Source organism: Lissotriton vulgaris, chromosome 1_2 (genome assembly GCF_964263255.1).
Source record: "Lissotriton vulgaris chromosome 1_2, aLisVul1.2, whole genome shotgun sequence".
NCBI classification, from domain to species: Eukaryota; Metazoa; Chordata; class Amphibia; order Caudata; family Salamandridae; genus Lissotriton; species Lissotriton vulgaris.
The window spans coordinates 336,965,789-336,985,384 of NC_141686.1; the positions used below are offsets into that span (position 1 = coordinate 336,965,789).

Consider the following 19,596-nt stretch of genomic DNA (forward strand, 5'->3'; position numbering starts at 1 on the left):
AATCAGCCTTAGCTGAGGAAATATATTTTTTATAGTCTCTAAACTCGATCAAGTAGCTCTCTTTTTGGTCTAAGCAGAAGTTGGTTCTCCATTTCCTTTCGGATTGACAAAGTGTTAGTTTTTGACTTTGTAACTCAGAAGAAAACCATTTTTGTGCCTCCTGGCGTCTTGCTGATCGAATTGTTCTCAACGGGGCATATTCATTGCTGGCCGCAGTGAGCCATGCTGTGAGATTTTTCTCACGCAAATTAATTGACGTCTGATGGATAGGAACTGCCTTTGCTAGGGTGACATAGAAATGGGTTCTATTAATATTATTACAGTTCCTAGCAACTAGTCTTGTTGGGCTTGGTGGTTTTACTATAGGAATATCATTGATAGTAAACTGAATTAAGGAGTGATCAGACCAAATACAGGGCGAGACAGTCAAGAGGATACTGTTATATTAGCTGTCCACACCTGGTCCAACATGTGTCCCCTATTATGTGTGGCTGTGGTTAATTGCTGAGTAAGGTTTAACCCAATAAGAAGATTATTCAAATCCTTAGCATGGGGTCCGCCTTGTGTGTCATTGGCCCAATATTTAAAATCGACAATCAGCAACATTTTTGCATTGTTGGTGATTAACCGAGCCAACTGTTCTGCTAGAGAATAGGGAAACAAGGACATATTTGTGGAATTGTAACAATGCTAACCATTCTTAGTTTATGCATTTTGCTGCTGGTAGTGGCTCGTATAGTGTATTGTACGGTATGCACTTGTTACAACGCATTTTTTACAACGCACTACTGTTACAACGCATCCATTACAACGCAGATACTGTTACAACTCATGTTTTTACAACGCATTTTTTTACAACGCAGGTACCTTTACAGCGCATACCATTACAACGTAAGTATTGGTAAGTATATAGTTATATTTTAAATGTTATATGTTTGGGGTAAAGGGGTATTTTTAGGGTTTAGGGACAGTTTTGGGTTTTTGGGTAAAGGGGTATTTTTAGGGTTTAGGGACAGTTTTGGGTTTTTGGGTAAAGGGGTATTTTTAGGGTTCAGGGTCAGTTTTCAGTTTTTGGGTAAAGGGGTATTTTTAGGGTTCAGGGTCAGTTTTCAGTTTTTGGGTAAAGGGGTATTTTTAGGGTTTAGGGTCAGTTTTCAGTTTTTGGGTAAAGGGGTATTTTTAGGGTTCAGGGTCAGTTTTCAGTTTTTGGGTAAAGGGGTATTTTTAGGGTTCAGGGTCAGTTTTCAGTTTTTGGGTAAAGGGGTATTTTTAGGGTTCAGGGTCAGTTTTCAGTTTTTGGGTAAAGGGGTATTTTTAGGGTTCAGGGTCAGTTTTCAGTTTTTGGGTAAAGGGGTATTTTTAGGGTTCAGGGTCAGTTTTCAGTTTTTGGGTAAAGGGGTATTTTTAGGGTTCAGGGTCAGTTTTCAGTTTTTGGGTAAAGGGGTATTTTTAGGGTTCAGGGTCAGTTTTCAGTTTTTGGGGTACAGGGTAAAAATATATTAAAATTAATTAATAAACTTTTAATTGAAAATATATTACATTAAATTACATTACATTATTTTAGGGGTTGTGGGTCAGTTTTGAGTTTTTGGGGTACAGGGGTACAGGGTAAAAATAAAGTAAAATGTATTTTAAATTAAATTAATTAATTGGTATTAAATTAAATTAAATCAGTTTAATTTATTTTTGGGGTTGAGGGTCAGTTTTGAGTTTCTGGGGTGCAGGGGTACAGGGTAAAAATAAAGTAATATTAATTTAAAATTAAATTAATTAATTGTATTTAAATTAAATAAAATTACATTAAATTATATTTTTTAAAATTAATTTACCATTATAATATTAATATTAATATATACTTACCAATACTTACGTTGTAATGGTCTGCGTTGTAAAGGTACCTGCGTTGTAAAAAAATGCGTTGTAAATACATGCGTTGCTACAGTATCCGCGTTGTAAAATCCGCGTTGTAACGGTATGCGTTGTAAAAGTCTGCGTTGTAACATCATATATCCGTATTGTACAGCACGAAAGTTAAAATAAACATTTCTTACTTTTACAGTGACTCTCATATTCTCATTGTGGACAAGTTCGAGTGAGCAAGCGATTCCGCAGAGAGTCGGGAGTGTTGTGTTCTGGGTTGTCTAATCATTTGAAGCTCTGTGATTTTTGGAAGAGAACGAATGAGACACTACAGCTAGTCGGTTTTGGGATTTTGGGAACTAAGGTGATAGGTTGATACACCCCTATACATCAAGGTCTTGTTTTATTGCACATAGTTCTGTGTAGGTGAAGAATCCCCCAACAGTGGGAGGATGTTGGCAGTTAGTGTATTCATGAAGTTTGTGTGTTTAGTCAGTGGGTGAATGTGAGCAGTTAGTGTAATGTGGAGGATTGTGTATTCAGACAGTGGGAGGATGTAGATATTTAGTGTCATTTGGGGTTTGTGTATTCAGGCAGTGGGAGGATAGTGGCAGTTAATGTAATCTGGAGGTTTGTGTATTTGGGCAGTGGTAGGATGTAGGCAGTTAATGTCATCTGGGGGTTTCTGTATTTAGACAGTGGGAGGAGGAAGGCAGTAACTGTTGTCTGGAAGTTTCAGTGTTTGTTCAGTGGGACGATGTTGGTAGTTAGTGTCATCTGGGAGTTTGTTTATTCGGCAGAGGGAGAATGTGGGCAGTTTTTGTCTTCTGGGGTTTGTGTATTTAGGCAGTGGGAGGATGTAAGCAGTTGGTGTAGTCTAGGTGGTTGTGTATTCTGGATGTGGGGGGAAGTAGGGAGTTAGTGTTGTCCCTGGTTAGAGTATTCAGGCAGTGGGAGGATATAGGTAATAAATATTGTGTGGGAGTTTGTGCATTCCTGCAGCATGAGAATGTAGGCAGATGGTGACATCTGGAGGTTTGTGCATTGGGGTATTGCTTGGATATAGGCACTTAGCTTAATTTGGCGATTTGTGTATTGGGACAGTGGGAGGATTTAAGCAGTTAGCATAGTATGGGAGCGTGGTATTGGGACAAGGGGAGGATGTAAGCATTTATTGTTTTATGAAGGTTTCTGTATTTGGGCAGTGGAAGGATGTAGCCTGTAGCCTGTTAGTGTATTATGGGGGTTTCTGTATTTGCGAGGATGTTGGTAGTTAGTGTTTTCTCGGGGTTTGTGAGTTTGGGCAGAGGGAGGATGTAGGCAGTTAGTGTTTTCTAGGGGTTGTGTAGTTGGGTAGTGGGAGGATGAGGGCTGTTAGTGTCATCTGGGGGTTTCTGTATTTGGGCAGTGTAAGGATGAAGAAAATTGGTGTAATCTGGGGGTTTCTGTGTTTTGGCAGTGAGGGATGTAGGAAGCTAGTGACTTCTAGGTGTTTGTTCATTCTGGCTGTCTAGGAACTTTCACCAATTTGTGCCATTTGGGAGATTGTGTATTCCAGCAGAGGGAGAATGTAGGCAATTAGTATCATATCGGGGTTTGTGTATTTGGGAGGTGTGAGGGTGTAAGCAGTCAGTATAGTCTGTTGGTTTGTCTATTCAGGCAGTGGGAGGACGTAGGCAGTTAGTTTCATATGGGGGTTTGTGTATTTGGGCAGTGGGAGGATATAGGCAGTTAGTGTCATCTTGTGGTTTGTGTATTTGGGCAGTGGGAGGATGTATGCATTTAGTGTATTCCAGGGGTTTGTGCATTCAGGCGGTGAGAGGATGTAGGCAGTCAGTGTAGTCTGGGTTTTGTAAACTCGAGCAGTGAGAGGATGTAAGCAGTGAGTGTCACATGGGGTTTTACGTATTTGAGCAGTGGGAAGATGTGGGCAGGTAGTAAATTCTGGGGTTTTGTGTATGTCGACAGTGGGAGGATATAGGCAGTTAGTGTCATCTGGGGGTTGTATATTCGGGCAGTGAAAAGATATCCGCAGTTAATGTCATCTGGTGGTGTGCATTTGGGAAGTGGTAGGATTAAGCAGTTGGGTTAGTATGTGGATTTGGTAGTGAGTCAGTGGGAGGATATAAGCAGTTAGTGTTGTCTAGAGGTTTGTGTATTTGAGTAGTGGGAGGATGTAGGCAGTTGGTGTCACCTGGGGGTTGTGTATGTATACAGTGGGAGAATGAGTCTGTGAGTGTAGTCTGGGGATCTGTGTATTTGGGCAGTGGGCACAGATAGGCAGTTAGTGTTGTCCGGGTGGGGGGTGTTTATTAGAGCAGTGGGATGATGTAGGCAGTTACTGTTTTCTGGGGTTTGTGTATTCGGGGAGTGGACGGATATCAGCAGTTAGTGTTGTCTTATGGTTTATTTATTCAGGCAGTAGGAGGATGTAGGCAGTTAATGTAGTCTGTGGGTCTGTGTATTTGGGCAGTGAGCAGAGATAGGCAGTTAGTGTTGTCCGGGGGTGTGTTTATTCGGGCAGTGGGATGATGTAGGCAGTTAGTGTTGTCTGAGGGTTCTTGTATTCGGGCAGTTGGAGGATGAAGGCAGTTAGTACTGTCTGGGGATTTGTATTTTTGGGCAGTAGGGGTAAAATACAGAACACAACCCAATCAAAAAGGTTTTTATTATGCAGTGCCCCATTAGGCATCAGAGGTTGAACATCCCAAAGGTCATAGAGATGGGGTGCACCGCGCCTACAGATGACGCACTGCCAGGTCCGCCTCGACTCCTGCAGCGTGAGAGGACCAGGCAATAGTTCTGAGGCTGTGCTAAAGAACCACCATCTCAAAGTAGACCAGTATACACCTAGCCAGAAATGCTGATTGAAAACTAGACGGCCAGGAATGACTCGACAATGAACTTGGAAAATAACTCTTCTTTAAACAAAGAATAGAAAAACTGACAAGGTTTGAATAAAGGTGCTTCAGTTAGCCCTTCTTCTTCCAGTAAACAGGTAATTCACAGGTGCAGAGACTCAGAATACATACATCTGTGAATCTGAGACCAAACTCTGTTGTGGGCCTCTCAGAGCAGACACAGCAGAGAGTTGTGATTTTGCAGTTAACATCCAAAGAGAATCTTTATTTCATTGAAGACACAGAACCGAAGAATAAACCAAGTGATACCACGAAAAACTCTTTCTGAAGTAAATAATAATTTACCTCTGAAAACAAAATATAAATAATTACACGATCACTATAAATCATTGTTCACTTCTGTAATTAAACAAATAAAATTAAAGCAATTGGGAGTGGGGTTGAGATCAAGTTAGCCTCGATTGTCTCTAAAGAAATCAAGATTCCCATTGCATGTTAATTGGAGAATCATCATTTCATTTCAAGACCAAACACTACCATTATGTATATTTACAACTCCCCAGCCCCACACTCCTCCAATGCTCCACCGGTTTAAGATAAAAGCTTGCATAAGTGACCAGTCTGCCGCTCTCAGAATACCTGCAAGTGTACCACCTGCCCAAAGCATATAACTTGCCAACGCACCCCTCGGAAATTGTGAACAGAATTTTAATAAATCAATCCCTGCCTCAGACATTACAGCTCTTAGCCACCATGAAGTAGTGGCTGTTAAAACTGCCCTAAAGGGTTTTATATAGGAAATTAATAACTGATCCTCCCCATCTGGTCTCAATTCCAGCATTCTTTGCTCATAAACACTCAAGCAACTCACTGAACACAATTTAAAAAAAAATCTTTTTATTGAGAGTTCATAGACATAGATATAACACATATAGGAATCTCATGTACAATTCCAGCACAATTGAGGACCAAACAATTGGCATAGCTGTAAAATGCAAAAGTTATTAAAACACTATTTAAATACAAATTTAAAAGTACTCAATTGTGCAGTCACAGTTCGTGTGGTCAAAAAGGAAGATCATTTTCATTAAAGTGCAATGTGCAAAGTGCTGAAACAAATACGTGCATCAATACCAAATCCTAGACATTCCGAAAATTATGATCAAGATCATATTCAATTAAAGTGCTAAGAGATGCCAAAGGACCTAAGATCAAACACACTCCAATACTTCTCTATATTTTCTCACTGCTCCTGATCCTAACGCATATTTCTTTTCCACCCCTTGTATTTTAGACAATTTTGCTCACCATGCATTGAAAGTAGGCACTTTATCTGTTTTCCAGAGTTGCAGAATTAAAGATCTTGCTATTAAAGCTGCAATGAATAAACTTTCGTCATGCGAAGAGATGGCCGAAGAGCAGCCCAAAATTGCTATAGATTCATTAAGTAAAATTTGGGGGTCTATTGTACATCTGAGGTATTTCTCAATCTCCTCCCACAGATTCTGGATTTATGGGCATTCCCACATGATATGTGTCCAGGTGCCTTTCCCTGTACAATGAAAACATTTATCTTCTATTTGCGGGTATACATCATGGAGGAAAGAGGGTGTTCTATAAATCAACCATTACGAATAATATTGCATACGTTTCAAATTCGCTTTTCTGAATATAACTGCATTGAATGTATTTATTTTATTCCAGGTTGGTTTACTAATCTGTATGCCTTCCCTTTTCCACCATCTATCCCTAATCTTTTCATATAACAGGGGAGATTTGTTCTCCTCAAAAACTTTAATCCAGATACTGACCTTCTGTTGTATGGGGCCGTTGGGCTTCGCTAATGCTGGATTCATAGCGCAGTTTTTCTATATCTAACTTTTCCAGTATAGAATTTAATCTAATAAAAGCCCATTTTAAAATTATATTAGAATGATGAAGCCCTGTCTCGATCTTTTCCCATGTTTTCCAATAATTCCCCCTAATAAAATCATGAATCTGATCATACCCGTTTTCTTTCCACAATCTCAATATATTTCTATCAAAAATACCCACTTCTCCTGTGTATATGTTTGCAAGTCTGGTTGAATTATTAGTTCTTAATTTATCATAATATGCCAGAAGCTGGGCTTTTTGTTAAAGTAGCCATTGTAAGGTTTTATAGCGTACTTTCTTAGGGTACTTGGTCACTCTTGAGAGATCAATAATATTAAGTTCCCTTAAAATCTTTTTCATTAAAAAAATTATCTGCTTCTTGAGTGTCTAAGAAGAAAAACCTAAATCTGTGATGTGCAAATGTCGCATAATAATAGTCTCTAATATTAGGAAGAGATAATCCTCCTTCTGCGACCAAACAATTTAACGTGCTAAGTGCCAATCTTGGTGCCTTATTTGGCCATAGAAAAGCAGAGAACATACTATCTATCTGCTTAAAAAAGGAAGTAGGTATTGCACAAGGATCTGCACTAAAAAGAAAAAGAAAAAGTGGAAGAATAGACATTCAAATTAACGCAACCCGTCCCATTATTGATAACGGGAGCTGATTCCATCGTATTAACTGAGAGCTCACCTTTTTTTGTAATGGAATAGGATTTAGTGAATAGAGATCTTCTACTTTTTTCTGATATAAAAATTCCTAGATATCTCTTTGGGCGGGTATTATATGTCTGTCTAAGTTCAGATAGCAAAGTATTTACACTACAATTCATAATATAATTTCTGTTTTGGTTTTATTTATTTATTATCCACCTATTCTTTGAAAATCCGCAAACACTCTCATAAATTCTAACTGGGTGGCATCTTCGAGTCCAGAAAAAGAACAATGTTACGGAGTTTTATATTGTCATTCCTCTAACCGGTGCCGTATGAGCTCTTTTTTCCCTAATTGCAATTGCCAATGATTCAATAAATAGAGCAAATAAAATCGGGGAGAGAGGACAGCCTTGCCGAGTACCTCTGTTTATTTGACATGTCCCTACATTTAACCCCTTCGATGCTGATGACGAGCTGAGCTCGTCATCAGCTACGGAGCTCGTATGCTGATGATGAGCTGAGCTCGTCATCATACGTGGTATTTCGAAAAACGCCGCACACAGCGGGAAAAGCTTAATGAGTTGATTAAAATTTGCGCCTGGGAATTCCTATAAAGTTGTTTTAATAAAAAAACAAATTTGTTCGGAAAACCGAACCTCTCCAGGATCGCAAAGAGACAGTTCCATGATACAGATCAAATGCCTTTTTACCGTCTAAAAACCAGATCTGTGCCTCCACCTTATTAACACTAAAAATATCCAAAGCTTCCATTAAAAAAAATTCATTGGTATAGAGCTGTCTCCCTGCTACAAAACCTCACTGATTTGTCCCAATGAGTGAACCTACCATCTTATTTAATCTATTTGCAAGCAGTTTAGTTAAGATTTTATAATCAGTATTTAAGAGGCTTATTGGCCTATAGGAGTTCACATTTTCCCTATCTTTATCTTTTTTCAAGATACTGACTACTGCTGCAGTGCGAAAAGATGCTGGCGGCCCCCCCCCCATTGTAGTAGGTAGTTGGCAAGTGTTAAAAATTCAGGGCTGAGTGTTGCAGAAAATGCTTTAAAAAATTCTGCTGGGATACTGTCCTCCCCAGTAGCTTTGCAGTTAGGCAGGGAGCTAATAACCGCATCTAGTTCTTCTTTCGTAAATTCCGCTAGCAATAGGTCTTTAAAATGACTTGCTATCTTTGAAAGTCGTTGATTGTTTCCAATGTGGCATGATGAGACGTCTGATAGATATCTTTATAATGTTTAAGAAACACCTCACCTATTGATGAGGTACACAATTTGTTGACATCATTGCAAAAGGACATAGTTTTAATCCTTTTCCAAATCTTAAATCTCAAAGTAGACCCTATATTTGGAATAAAAGCTATTTCAAATTTCTAATGCCTTAACAGCTGAAGTTCTTCTAAAAGACATTAGACAGAGTTGCTAACTTCTGAATATTTGTCTCCTAAAAAGATATGAATTATAATGTCAAAAGATTAAAAGGTCAAAAATTAGATTAATAGTCTATAAAGAATCGTACCTAGCCCTAAATGTTCCCCGAAGTCTTATTCCCTTCATCACTCAGCAAACCAAAAGATCTCTGCCAACAGCAAAGTCCTTTATCAAGAAATGTCCTGTCAAAACACCATATCTGTAGCAGTTAACATTTCTGTAAGACAAGCCTGATTTGAACAACTTAGCAAGGTCATTTTCCACTTTTTCTACTTCCATGAGATCCAAATTCCTCTCCAAGCACCAACTACACCACTTTCTCTTCACTTCTGTGTATCTTTTCTTGTTACCTAGTACCCATTCCTCAACCAATAGATTTTAAGCCCCTCCCAAAAGGTCAAAGTATCTTCCAGATCTCCTGAAATCTTACAAACAAAAAGGTCCAGGTTCCTCCTAGCCCTAGAGGGTGCTCCTCTCCTTCCTGTCCATCCAAAAAGTGTGGACTCCCTGGAATTAAAAGGGGAACTTCCACAGCTAGCTCCATCACTCCAGGGAACCAGACTTTCAGAGAGGTGAGCACACCTCACGATATCAAGAAGTGGGGTGACGTAATGGATGATGAGTTAGCACACATTAATATTTAAACCATATATGTATGTAAAGTATTAAATTAAAGAAATCACACAAGAACACTCTTTCACCTTGCTCCTCCCTCTCATGCTTCTTTTTCTGCATCTGCAAATTCTTTGTTAGTGCTTTTTCCTGGATGTATGATTAAACAACTACCATTTAAACAACGAGTGCTTAAACCACTAAGGCTTAACAACAAACACAGCCCTACCACTACATATTGTACAACAACTTACTGAACCACGAAAATGTATGTATTCTCAAATAACCCGAATCTATTACTATTTTTAAAACAATGCAAAATTGAAACAAGAAAAACATATATTTAATTTAATCAACACTTCTATTTAAAACTATTTATGGTAAAGAAAGTTTAAGTTTACTATTAAATAATGATTTTCAATAAATATAGACGAATTTATAGAGAGACAGTTATGTACGTGAAAAATACTATTTAACATAAGGTCATCTTTTTTTTCTCAGACATTAAAAAAACGGACTCCATAAAATTTTCATTTTTTAAAAGAATGAACTCAAATAAAACAAATTAAAAAGTCTAACCACCCTTTTCTGTCCACTTCAACTTTGAAATGAAGACTTAATTTAATGAACTCGAAGTTTAACTGTGAACAGTCGCATAGAGCACAGTACAGAATAGCATCATTGAAAAACAAACCTTCAGTGTCATCTACTGGCCTGACAACGTTAATTTATACAAAACCTAATATAACAACAGCGTAATTAAAATAAGTAAATGTATAACTCAATTCAAAAAAATTATATTTGTAAATTTTTTATTTAATTCTCTACACTTACCTCTGGTTTAGGAGGTCGTGGTTCAGATACAGGTCGTTGTGTGGGAGTCGTTGTTAAGCCCACTCGTTGTTAGGGATTCGGTATTAAGGTTGTTTCCCCTTTTTCCTGCCTCTCTGACTTCTACTAAACAGATTTTTCATAAACGTACCTTCAACATCATGCAAAACATATTGAGATTGAAACAATAAGTGGTCAAACTACAAACAGCAGTTGCCATGGACGACGGTATGAATACTTGGGTCTCGATTAACAAACATTTGGCTCTGGGCTTGTATCATTAAAATGACACAAACCTGTGTAGAATGTTTTTATTGGATTTACTTTCTAGCCTGAAACTTGATTTGCGGTGGAAAGTAACGTTTTACCCTGACTCAACGGGGCATTCCATGTGTGGGACATTGGCATTCCCATGCAACCACTGCAGGTTAGAAAAGAGCTTGCGGCCTTCTAGGGTAGACAATAAAGTTTGGTGCTGCAGGGTAGACAAGAGCCCTCAGCTCTGCGGGTTGGACAAGAGAATTTGACAGTGCAGGATAGACAAGAGCCCTTGGCAATCTAGATCCCACAATAGCCTTCAGCACTGCAGGATAGGGAAGAGCCCTTTTGCCGCAGAGTAGACAAGAGCATTCAGCTCTTCAGGGTAGATGAGAACCCACAGTGCTCCAGGGTACACAATAACCCTTTGAAATACAGTGTTGACAAGAGCCCTCAGTGCCGCAGGGTAGATAGGAGCCCTCAGCACTGCAGGGTAGACAAGAGCCCTCAGAACTACATGGTAGACAAGAGCCCTCAACGCTGCAGGGTGGGCAAGAACCCTATGCACTTTAGGGCAGACAGGAGCCCTGAGCATTTTAGAGTGGACTACAGACCTCAGTGCTGCAAGGAAGACAAGAGCCCTCAGCATTCTATGGTAAAAAAGAACCTTTGGTGCTGCTAGGGAGACAATAGCCCTCAGCAATGCAGGGCAAACAAGAGCGCACAGCGCTGCAGGTTCGACAAGAGCCCTTGTCATTCTTTAGTAGACAGGAGCCCTCGCAACTCCTTTGCATATAGCCAGGTTCTGAGCTGGGATGGTGCAGTGAGATAAATAACTGTGATGGATCAAGCCCTGATCTGTTGACTGGGTATGAGTGTTCTGTTTAATTCAGATACTCTGTCCATCACCACCCCCTTTTCTGAATCGTTTTGTCCACCATAAGCGTGGAAGGGTATACTCAGATGTGAGTCCCTTGCTCATTGCACCATCAGGATTCAAGCAAGCCGGGCCGAAGACGGCTGTACTGCCAGAAACCAGTCACTGGAAGCTTGTTTCCTTCCCAGTATAAGAATTGGCTTGGTAGATTGGTCTGCCCTGTTCCCATGATGCACTGGGCCAGGGACAGACTAATTTGCATGTAGCCAGGTTCTGAGCTGGGATGGTGCAGTGAGCTAAAAAACGGTGATTGATCAAGCCCTGATCTGTTGACTGGGTATGAGTGTTCTGTTTAATTCAGATACTCTGTCCATCACCACCCCCTTTTCTGAATCGTTTTGTCCACCATAAGCGTGGAAGGGTATACTCAGATGTGAGTCCCTTGCTCATTGCACCATCAGGATTCCAGCAAGCCGGGCCGAAGACGGCTGTACTGCCAGAAACCGGTCCCCGGAAGCATGTTTCCTTCCCAGTATAAGAAGTGTCTTGTTAGTTTGGTTTGCCCGGTTCCCATGATGCACTGGGCCAGGGACAGACTAATTTGCATGTAGAGAGGTTCTGAGCTGGGATGGTGCAGTGAGCTAAAAAACGGTGATGGATCAAGCCCTGATCTGTTGACTGGGTATGAGTGTTCTGTTTAATTCAGATACTCTGTCCATCACCACCCCCTTTTCTGAATCGTTTTGTCCACCATAAGCGTGGAAGGGTATACTCAGATGTGAGTCCCTTGCTCATTGCACCATCAGGATTCAAGCAAGCCGGGCCGAAGACGGCTGTACTGCCAGAAACCGGTCCCCGGAAGCATGTTTCCTTCCCAGTATAAGAAGTGTCTTGTTAGTTTGGTTTGCCCGGTTCCCATGATGCACTGGGCCAGGGACAGACTAATTTGCATGTAGCGAGGTTCTGAGCTGGGATGGTGCAGTGAGCTAAAAAACAGTGATGGATCAAGCCCTGATCTGTTGACTAGGTATGAGTGTTCTGTTTAATTCAGATACTCTGTCCATCACCACCCCCTTTTCTGAATTGTTTTGTCCACCATAAGCGTGGAAGGGTATACTCAGATGTGAGTCCCTTGCTCATTGCACCATCAGGATTCAAGCAAGCCGGGCCGAAGACGGCTGTAATGCCAGAAACCGGTCCCCGGAAGCTTGCTTCCTTCCCAGTATAAGAAATGGCTTGGTACTTTGGTCTGCCCTGTTCCCATGATGCACTGGGCCAGGGACAGACTAATTTGCATGTAGCCAGGTTCTGAGCTGGGATGGTGCAGTGAGCTAAAAAACGGTGATGGATCAAGCCCTGATCTGTTGACTGGGTATTAGTGTTCTGTTTAACTCAGATACTCTGTCCATCACCACCCCCTTTTCTGAATCATTTTGTCCACCATAAGCGTGGAAGGGTATACTCAGATGTGAGTCCCTTGCTCATTGCACCATCAGGATTCAAGCAAGCCGGGCCGAAGATGGCTGTAATGCGGGAAACCGGTCCCCGGAAGCTTGTTTCCTTCCCAGTATAACAATTGGCTTGGTAGTTTGGTGTGCCCTGTTCCCATGATGCACTGGGCCAGGGACAGACTAATTTGCATGTAGCCAGGTTCTGAGCTGGGATGGTGCAGTGAGCTAATAAACGGTGATGGATCAAGCCCTGATCTGTTGACTGGGTATGAGTGTTCTGTTTAATTCAGATACTCTGTCCATCACCACCCCTTTTCTGAATTGTTTTGTCCACCATAAGCGTGAAAGGGTATACTCAGATGTGAGTCCCTTGCTCATTGCACCATCAGGATTCAAGCAAGCCGGGCCGAAGACGGCTGTAATGGCAGAAACCGGTCCCTGGAAGCTTGTTTCCTTCCCAGTATAAGAATTGGCTTGGTAGTTTGTTCTGCCCTGTTCCCATGATGCACTGGGCCAGGGACAGACTAATTTGCATGTAGCCAGGTTCTGAGCTGGGATGGCGCAGTGAGCTAAAAAACGGTGATGGATCAAGCCCTGATCTGTTGACTGGGTATGAGTGTTCTGTTTAATTCAGATACTCTGTCCTTCACCACCCCCTTTTCTGAAATGTGAGGTGTGTCAATTTACAATAGTAGTGTCACTCCTGTTTTTTGGATGTCACGTTGTCACCCTTATAACATTAATATTAAGTGATAAAATGTATATGCCAGATAATACTGGAGATCTACCTTATTGTATCAAACATTTTTTCCACTGTCAATAAAAATGTTACCAAAGGACACAATAACGGAATTGAGTCACCAGATAAAGACATGATTAGTGCCTGACGAGCAAATCTAAAACCGCTCTCCAAAAAATAAGGTCTCAAAACTGTACGTTGAAACTTAATCAACTTAGAGCACACACACACCATATGGTCTAGAGTTTCCTGTGGCCAACCGCAAAGTCTACAATTAGACCCCGGCCACTGCTTAATCAACAATTGCGTGCTCTCCTGCGTTGGGTTTAATCCCATACGTAGCCTTAAAAACATATTTTTGAACTTTGCTGAGAAAAAAATATTCAAATACGGCAGGATACGTAGTAATTAATATGAATTAATCACATACCATGCATAATTTTTCTCTGCTAAATCAATTTTGTCTACTTTAAACAATTCAATTTTAATAAGCTTTTTTTAAATTTACTTATAATTGGGCATTTTCAGATCTTGCAAAACAATTTGCAGGCAGATGTCTGTTAGGGAAGTTAATATATAAGATCTCCATTGAGCTGCATAGACAGACTTGTCTATTTCTTGCCAACGAATGCTCTCTAAGGATGATGGGTGTGATGTAGACAATACAGCCATGGATTTTAAAAATGCTCCTTTTGATACCAGGGTCTGTCTCTGGAGACCAAACTCCATTCTTATTCCTGCTTGACACAGTGATTTAGCAATCCCAAACGTTGCTTTAAAAACCTTAATCACCAATAAGTCAAGTATTTTCAAATCTTTCCCTCTAGTAATAGGAGAACCACATATGAGAGTTGGTTGTAATTTGCCTTTAATTAGTTTAAGAATAAAATCATATGATTGGCAGTTCAATGACTTTTCAAGACATTTAAAAGCATGGATCAGAGTCACAACCTTAGCCCTTAGATCCTTAAGATGAAATTTAAAGGTCACACGATTGTCAAACACCACCCCTAGGTATCTGTATGTCTTAACAGTATCAATTGTACCTGCTCTTGCCTTCCAGGAATTAGATTTCTGTTTCGCTACACAAACTTTCATCACTTTAGTTTTCTTGACATTCAATTCAAGGCCATCTTGTTGGGAGTAGTTGACAAAGGCGGTAATAAGTCTTTGTAAGCCGATAGTATGACTCACAAGAATAATATCATCGGCATACTGAAGATAACTAATTTTCTCCCCCCCCCCATCCTAGGAACATGGCCTTATTCCACATCCAAATATTGGGAAATATCTGATAAGAATAATTTGAATAGACAGGGGGCAAGAAACATCCCTGCTTTAGGCCATTATATGTTCTTATTTTCCTTGATAAGGAATTTCCATCACCTAACCTGACTTGAACCCAGATATCAGTATACAAAAGAATGATAGCATTCAACAATTTCCTCGACATGCCACAATCAACCAATTTTTTCCATAACAGGTTCCTCGGCACAGAGTCAAATGCTTCCTTAAGGTCAATAAAAGCAATGTATAGATGTTGTTTATTTAAGACAGCCCTCTCTGCAAGTAAAGTTAAAGCCAGCAAATTTGTAATAATGGCTTGACTTTTCCAGAAACCAGTCTGATTAAATAGAAATATGCCCTCCTGTGTAGCACAATCTTCCAATTCTATCAAAAGAGTTGAGGCAAACACCCATGCATCGACATCAGTAAGCAAAATCAATCGATAGTTAGCTGGATTAGCCACTGGGCCGCTCTCATAAATAGATTGAATAATGCTGCCTTGCCAGGATTCTGGGACTATTCCAATAGTCAAAACTTCCCTGAATAGACGATGTAAAATGCCTGCCCACATATTACCATTAGCATGAAACAGGGCGTTTGGTAACGCAATGGGTCCAGGGGCACCATTTGCTCGAAGCCCTCTTAGCAGGGTCAATACTTTGTCACGACTAGGGGTTTCTAAAACGGGATTTAAATCAAGACAGGAATCGATAAAATGGTCAATGGAGTTCAAACCCGGACACTCACCATTCCCCACATTTTTTAATAATATATTATTCCCCATACTTCCATCCAATGTATCAATACGTTTTTCCCTCTGGCCCGACGTACCATACAAATTAGTTATAAACATAACCCAGCAGGTTTCTGGTATATTTACAGAGAAAGCCCTACAACCTCCTCTTTCAAGCTTGTTAATAACCACCCAGAATTGTTTTTCATTATTTTGTTTTGAGGCGGATAATAAACTATTCCATAACCCAGTTTGGTATTTAAGTTTAGCTTTCCAGACTTCTTGTTCATAGGTCTTATTAAGTTCTGTCAGATTTTCTTACAGAATGGGACTGGCGAAATCTATCTGCATATGCCACCCAAACAGCTCTATTGTGTAGTTTCTTTAAATTTTGTATTTTGGCGGGGAACAATATTTATGGGATATTCAACTGAGTATTAATTTTTTTAGTCTTACAGGCTACAAATTTTATCATTAGAAACATTGTAATAAAATTCCATTTATTGATCATATTCAAGTCACCCTGGACTTCCAAGACTCATTCCTTTATTAATGCCTTAGCAGTTTGCATAATTTCCTCCTCTTTGGCTGAATGTCAAACCAACCTCTTCAGGTTATATGCAGAATATAACATATTGTGAAGATCATACGTTTTAGAGTGATGCTTCACATGAAGATTGCATTTTAGAACACGGGGTTGTGATCACTTTCTGGCCGGCAAATTACCTTATAATCCGACACATTTGGTCTCAGGATATCTGAAACAAATGTATAATCAATGATTGAACCATGATTAGAATTCTTAATCGTTGGCGTAAACCTAGTTTTTTCTTTTAACTGGCTTACTCCGGCCTCAGACATAATGTCATAGCATTCTCTTGCCAGACCTTCTGACTTACAATTAGAATCTGAGAACCGGCTTAATTGCAAATTAAAATCACCTGATACTATCAAACCGCCATTAGGATACTGAACTATTAATGTGGTTAACACATCCCGCAAGATATACAACTGTGCAGACTTGTTTTTACTGGGACACACATACACATTAGGAATAACTGAACACAGGTCGATGGAATTTACCACAAGACATTGGTTTAAATCCGCTGCAATGTAACATGCCAATCTACATTTAGCACATCCACATTTTTTTTATTTTTCACTGCCGGTATACTATATTCATTATATCCAGATAAAGGAATCATCTGTTCACACCATGTTTCTTGTAATATTAAGATTTCAAATGAGTTTAAGAATAGTATTGTATCTGGGTCTAACAATACATGGAGCAATCCGTGGACATTCCTTGAGCATAGACTTATTTCATTTACATTAACATCCAAAGCTCCGGATATTCAATTGTTATCTCCACAGGAGACTTTTGCCAATGCTGAAGGCAAAGAAGATCAGTCCTCCATTCACACATTTTTCTTGGGTAGCCACTCGTACAGCCTGTCTCGCACTCGCACTCGCACAGCCTGTCTCGCACGCGCATTCGCACTCGCATAGTCTGTTTGGGAATTAGTGATCAACAGCCCAAAACTGCGAGATTGATTATTTAACGGGCCTGCTGCTCCTCTAAGTACAGGTTTAGGCTGTAGCTTTCTACTTTTGTCCACCTTACGTGCCAGAACTTTCAAGTTCGGAGGATATAGTACACTAGCCCAAATTTCAACCTTAATTCCATAGTCCATAAAATTCAAACTTGATCCTAAGACTCAATGGGCTTGTAAAGAATATTAGGAAGGCTGAAGAAGAGTTCCCGGAAGCCTGCGTATAATCCTTTAGCACTATAGGCTCAGCAATATAGAAGCTCTAAATGCAACAATCCTTGGAAATATTTCCCCAAAAAATATTTTATTTACCACAATGTTATGTATGTATTAAAAGTCTATCCTCTGCTATATAGACCCAGACAAGTTTTTTACTAAGTCAATATTGGTGTAAACATAGTAAAAATGCTTTCCTCTTCTATCTAGTAGTGCATAGGAGTGTTCTAATATGCGTACAGCACTGTAGCACAGTATAGGAGGCATCCTACGGCATTTTTGTACTGCTTGTACTATTCATAGATAACCATGATGGAAATGAAAGGAGTTGAAATATTTTTTTTAATAAAATCTGCACTGCTGCCCACCTCCAGAAAATAAAAAAAATATTAAACACCGCTTCCTTTAGCAACATTCATAATACTTATTTTTGCCGTTTATTTTATCAATGTGCCAAAGTCCATTAAATTGTGTTATTTCTGTCATATATTTTGACCACAAAATGTACATATAATTAGAATCTGCTTTAAATTTGCTTGCATTACTTGTCTCCCTAGTTAACTCTGAAGTGACCCCTGGGACCTTGGGAAAGACCACCCACAAGATCCGTCACCCTGATGGAATTCTACGCTTGAATGACAAGACCGTCTGGCTCCCTCGTAATGATTCCTGTTATCAATATATCACTAACCAGATCTCCTGGGGAGATGCTGAGGTATGGGGCAATGTTTCAGTACATGCCTAGTTTCTGCAGTGCCAGCCTTCTTCAGGGTTTCTGCCATAATGGGTTCCCACTCTAATAAACAGCTCAGTAGTTTACTTTAAACTTATGGGATTGCGCACATGTCAACATTTAAGAAGAGATAAGTGGGAGAGTCTGAAAAATAAATCAGGAGAAGGGATTTATGCAATTAGTTTGTAATGACGTAGAGGCAGTTTCAGGCAGTGAAAGTTGTGGAAGTGCTTATAAATGCTGTGCGTGTAGGTGATCGAGCATTGTCGAATCTTAATAATTTTTCCCAATTTAAAGGGGAAATAGAGGAAGAAGGAAGTTAATTGTAGGATGAAGTTGGAAGTAGAGGAATTGATGCTAGTATTTTGTGATGTACCAAACATGGCATGTAGATTCTGAACCAATGAAGGAGTAACACCATCCTTGAGTATACCAACTAATCCTCTTCTCTCAGATAGTCCTGATGTCAATAGTGGATGTAGAATTTACAGATGCACCAAACACCAATGAAGTACAAAGGAAACCTATTTATTTGAAGATGGCCATACACCTCAACATGCTTCCTCCAACTGCAGCTCTCTCCCTAGCCCCCACTTCTTTTAAACCAAAACATTCTCTTAGAGATTTGGCAGGAAATATTCCACAGCACATGCAACAAATGGGAAACAGTGGGGTTTTTAGGTGTGCACATCACTGTGAATGCACAAATGAAAGCAAATTGTAATCACCTGGGTGTGCACTTCACCATCAATGCCCTAGATAAATTGGAAGCATGTCACTCACTTCCTTCTCCTAGACACCTGGAAGCAACCCAAATGAGCACCATGTTGTTGATGCTTGGTGTGATGACATCACACCAGTCCCAAAATGCTTTTGGCAAAATGCACTAACAGCACTGTCACCAGGCAATTGCTGCAGATGATGCAAATGGAATGTCGTGCCCAGGCTACTCCGATCATTTTGAAAATGCAGAAATGAGTTCCCACTACACCTGCGCAGTAAAGCTGGTTCAGCTGCCAACCTGGATGCGAGCACATCTCCAAAACACTTTTCCTCTCTATCTGGCAACCAAAACAGGTTACAACGATGATTTCCAGCAACTGTTCCACTGCAGTTGATTTTGGTTCTAAATTATAGACTGTGATTATCCATCATCATCGCCAGAATATAGGGGGTAAAGGTCATGGTGCCACATCAAGAATGAGCCCACAGTGTAGACGATCCAAATGTTTATTCCTCAATTCAATCCCCTTTAATTATGCCCTCAGGATATTCTCTTGCTCGCATGAACATAATTACCATGACAATGATCAACCCCCAGCCATTCAAGTAGCAACATATTGGGGCATATACAGAAGAAGTTAATGGTGTCATAGCATACATTTTTTGATACTACTGTGGCTTTTTTATCGCTGGATTCACAAGTTGCTGCTAACCTCAGTTAGCAGCAGTTTTCTGTCATAAATGTGAATTTTTATGATCGCCACTTGTGTTAGCACTACTTACTGAAAATTAGATGTATTGAATTGAATTGAATTGAAAAGTTTCTTGTATAGCGCATGGCTACTCGGAAGCATCTCAGTGCTTTATGGTAGGCCTTCTAAG

At 40.0% G+C, this 19,596-nt stretch overlaps 1 protein-coding gene across 1 annotated transcript in view; it reads left to right on the plus strand.

Annotated features, from left to right (window-relative positions):
- The window catches only part of LOC147736697 (lectin-like), a 114,684-nt gene that overhangs the window by 13,280 nt on the left and 81,808 nt on the right, over positions 1–19,596 (plus strand). The window contains exon 2 of the mRNA XM_086952672.1: positions 17,816–17,973. Coding sequence (XP_086808798.1) covers positions 17,816–17,973 — 158 coding nt within the window. The remainder of the gene's footprint in view (positions 1–17,815; positions 17,974–19,596) is intronic.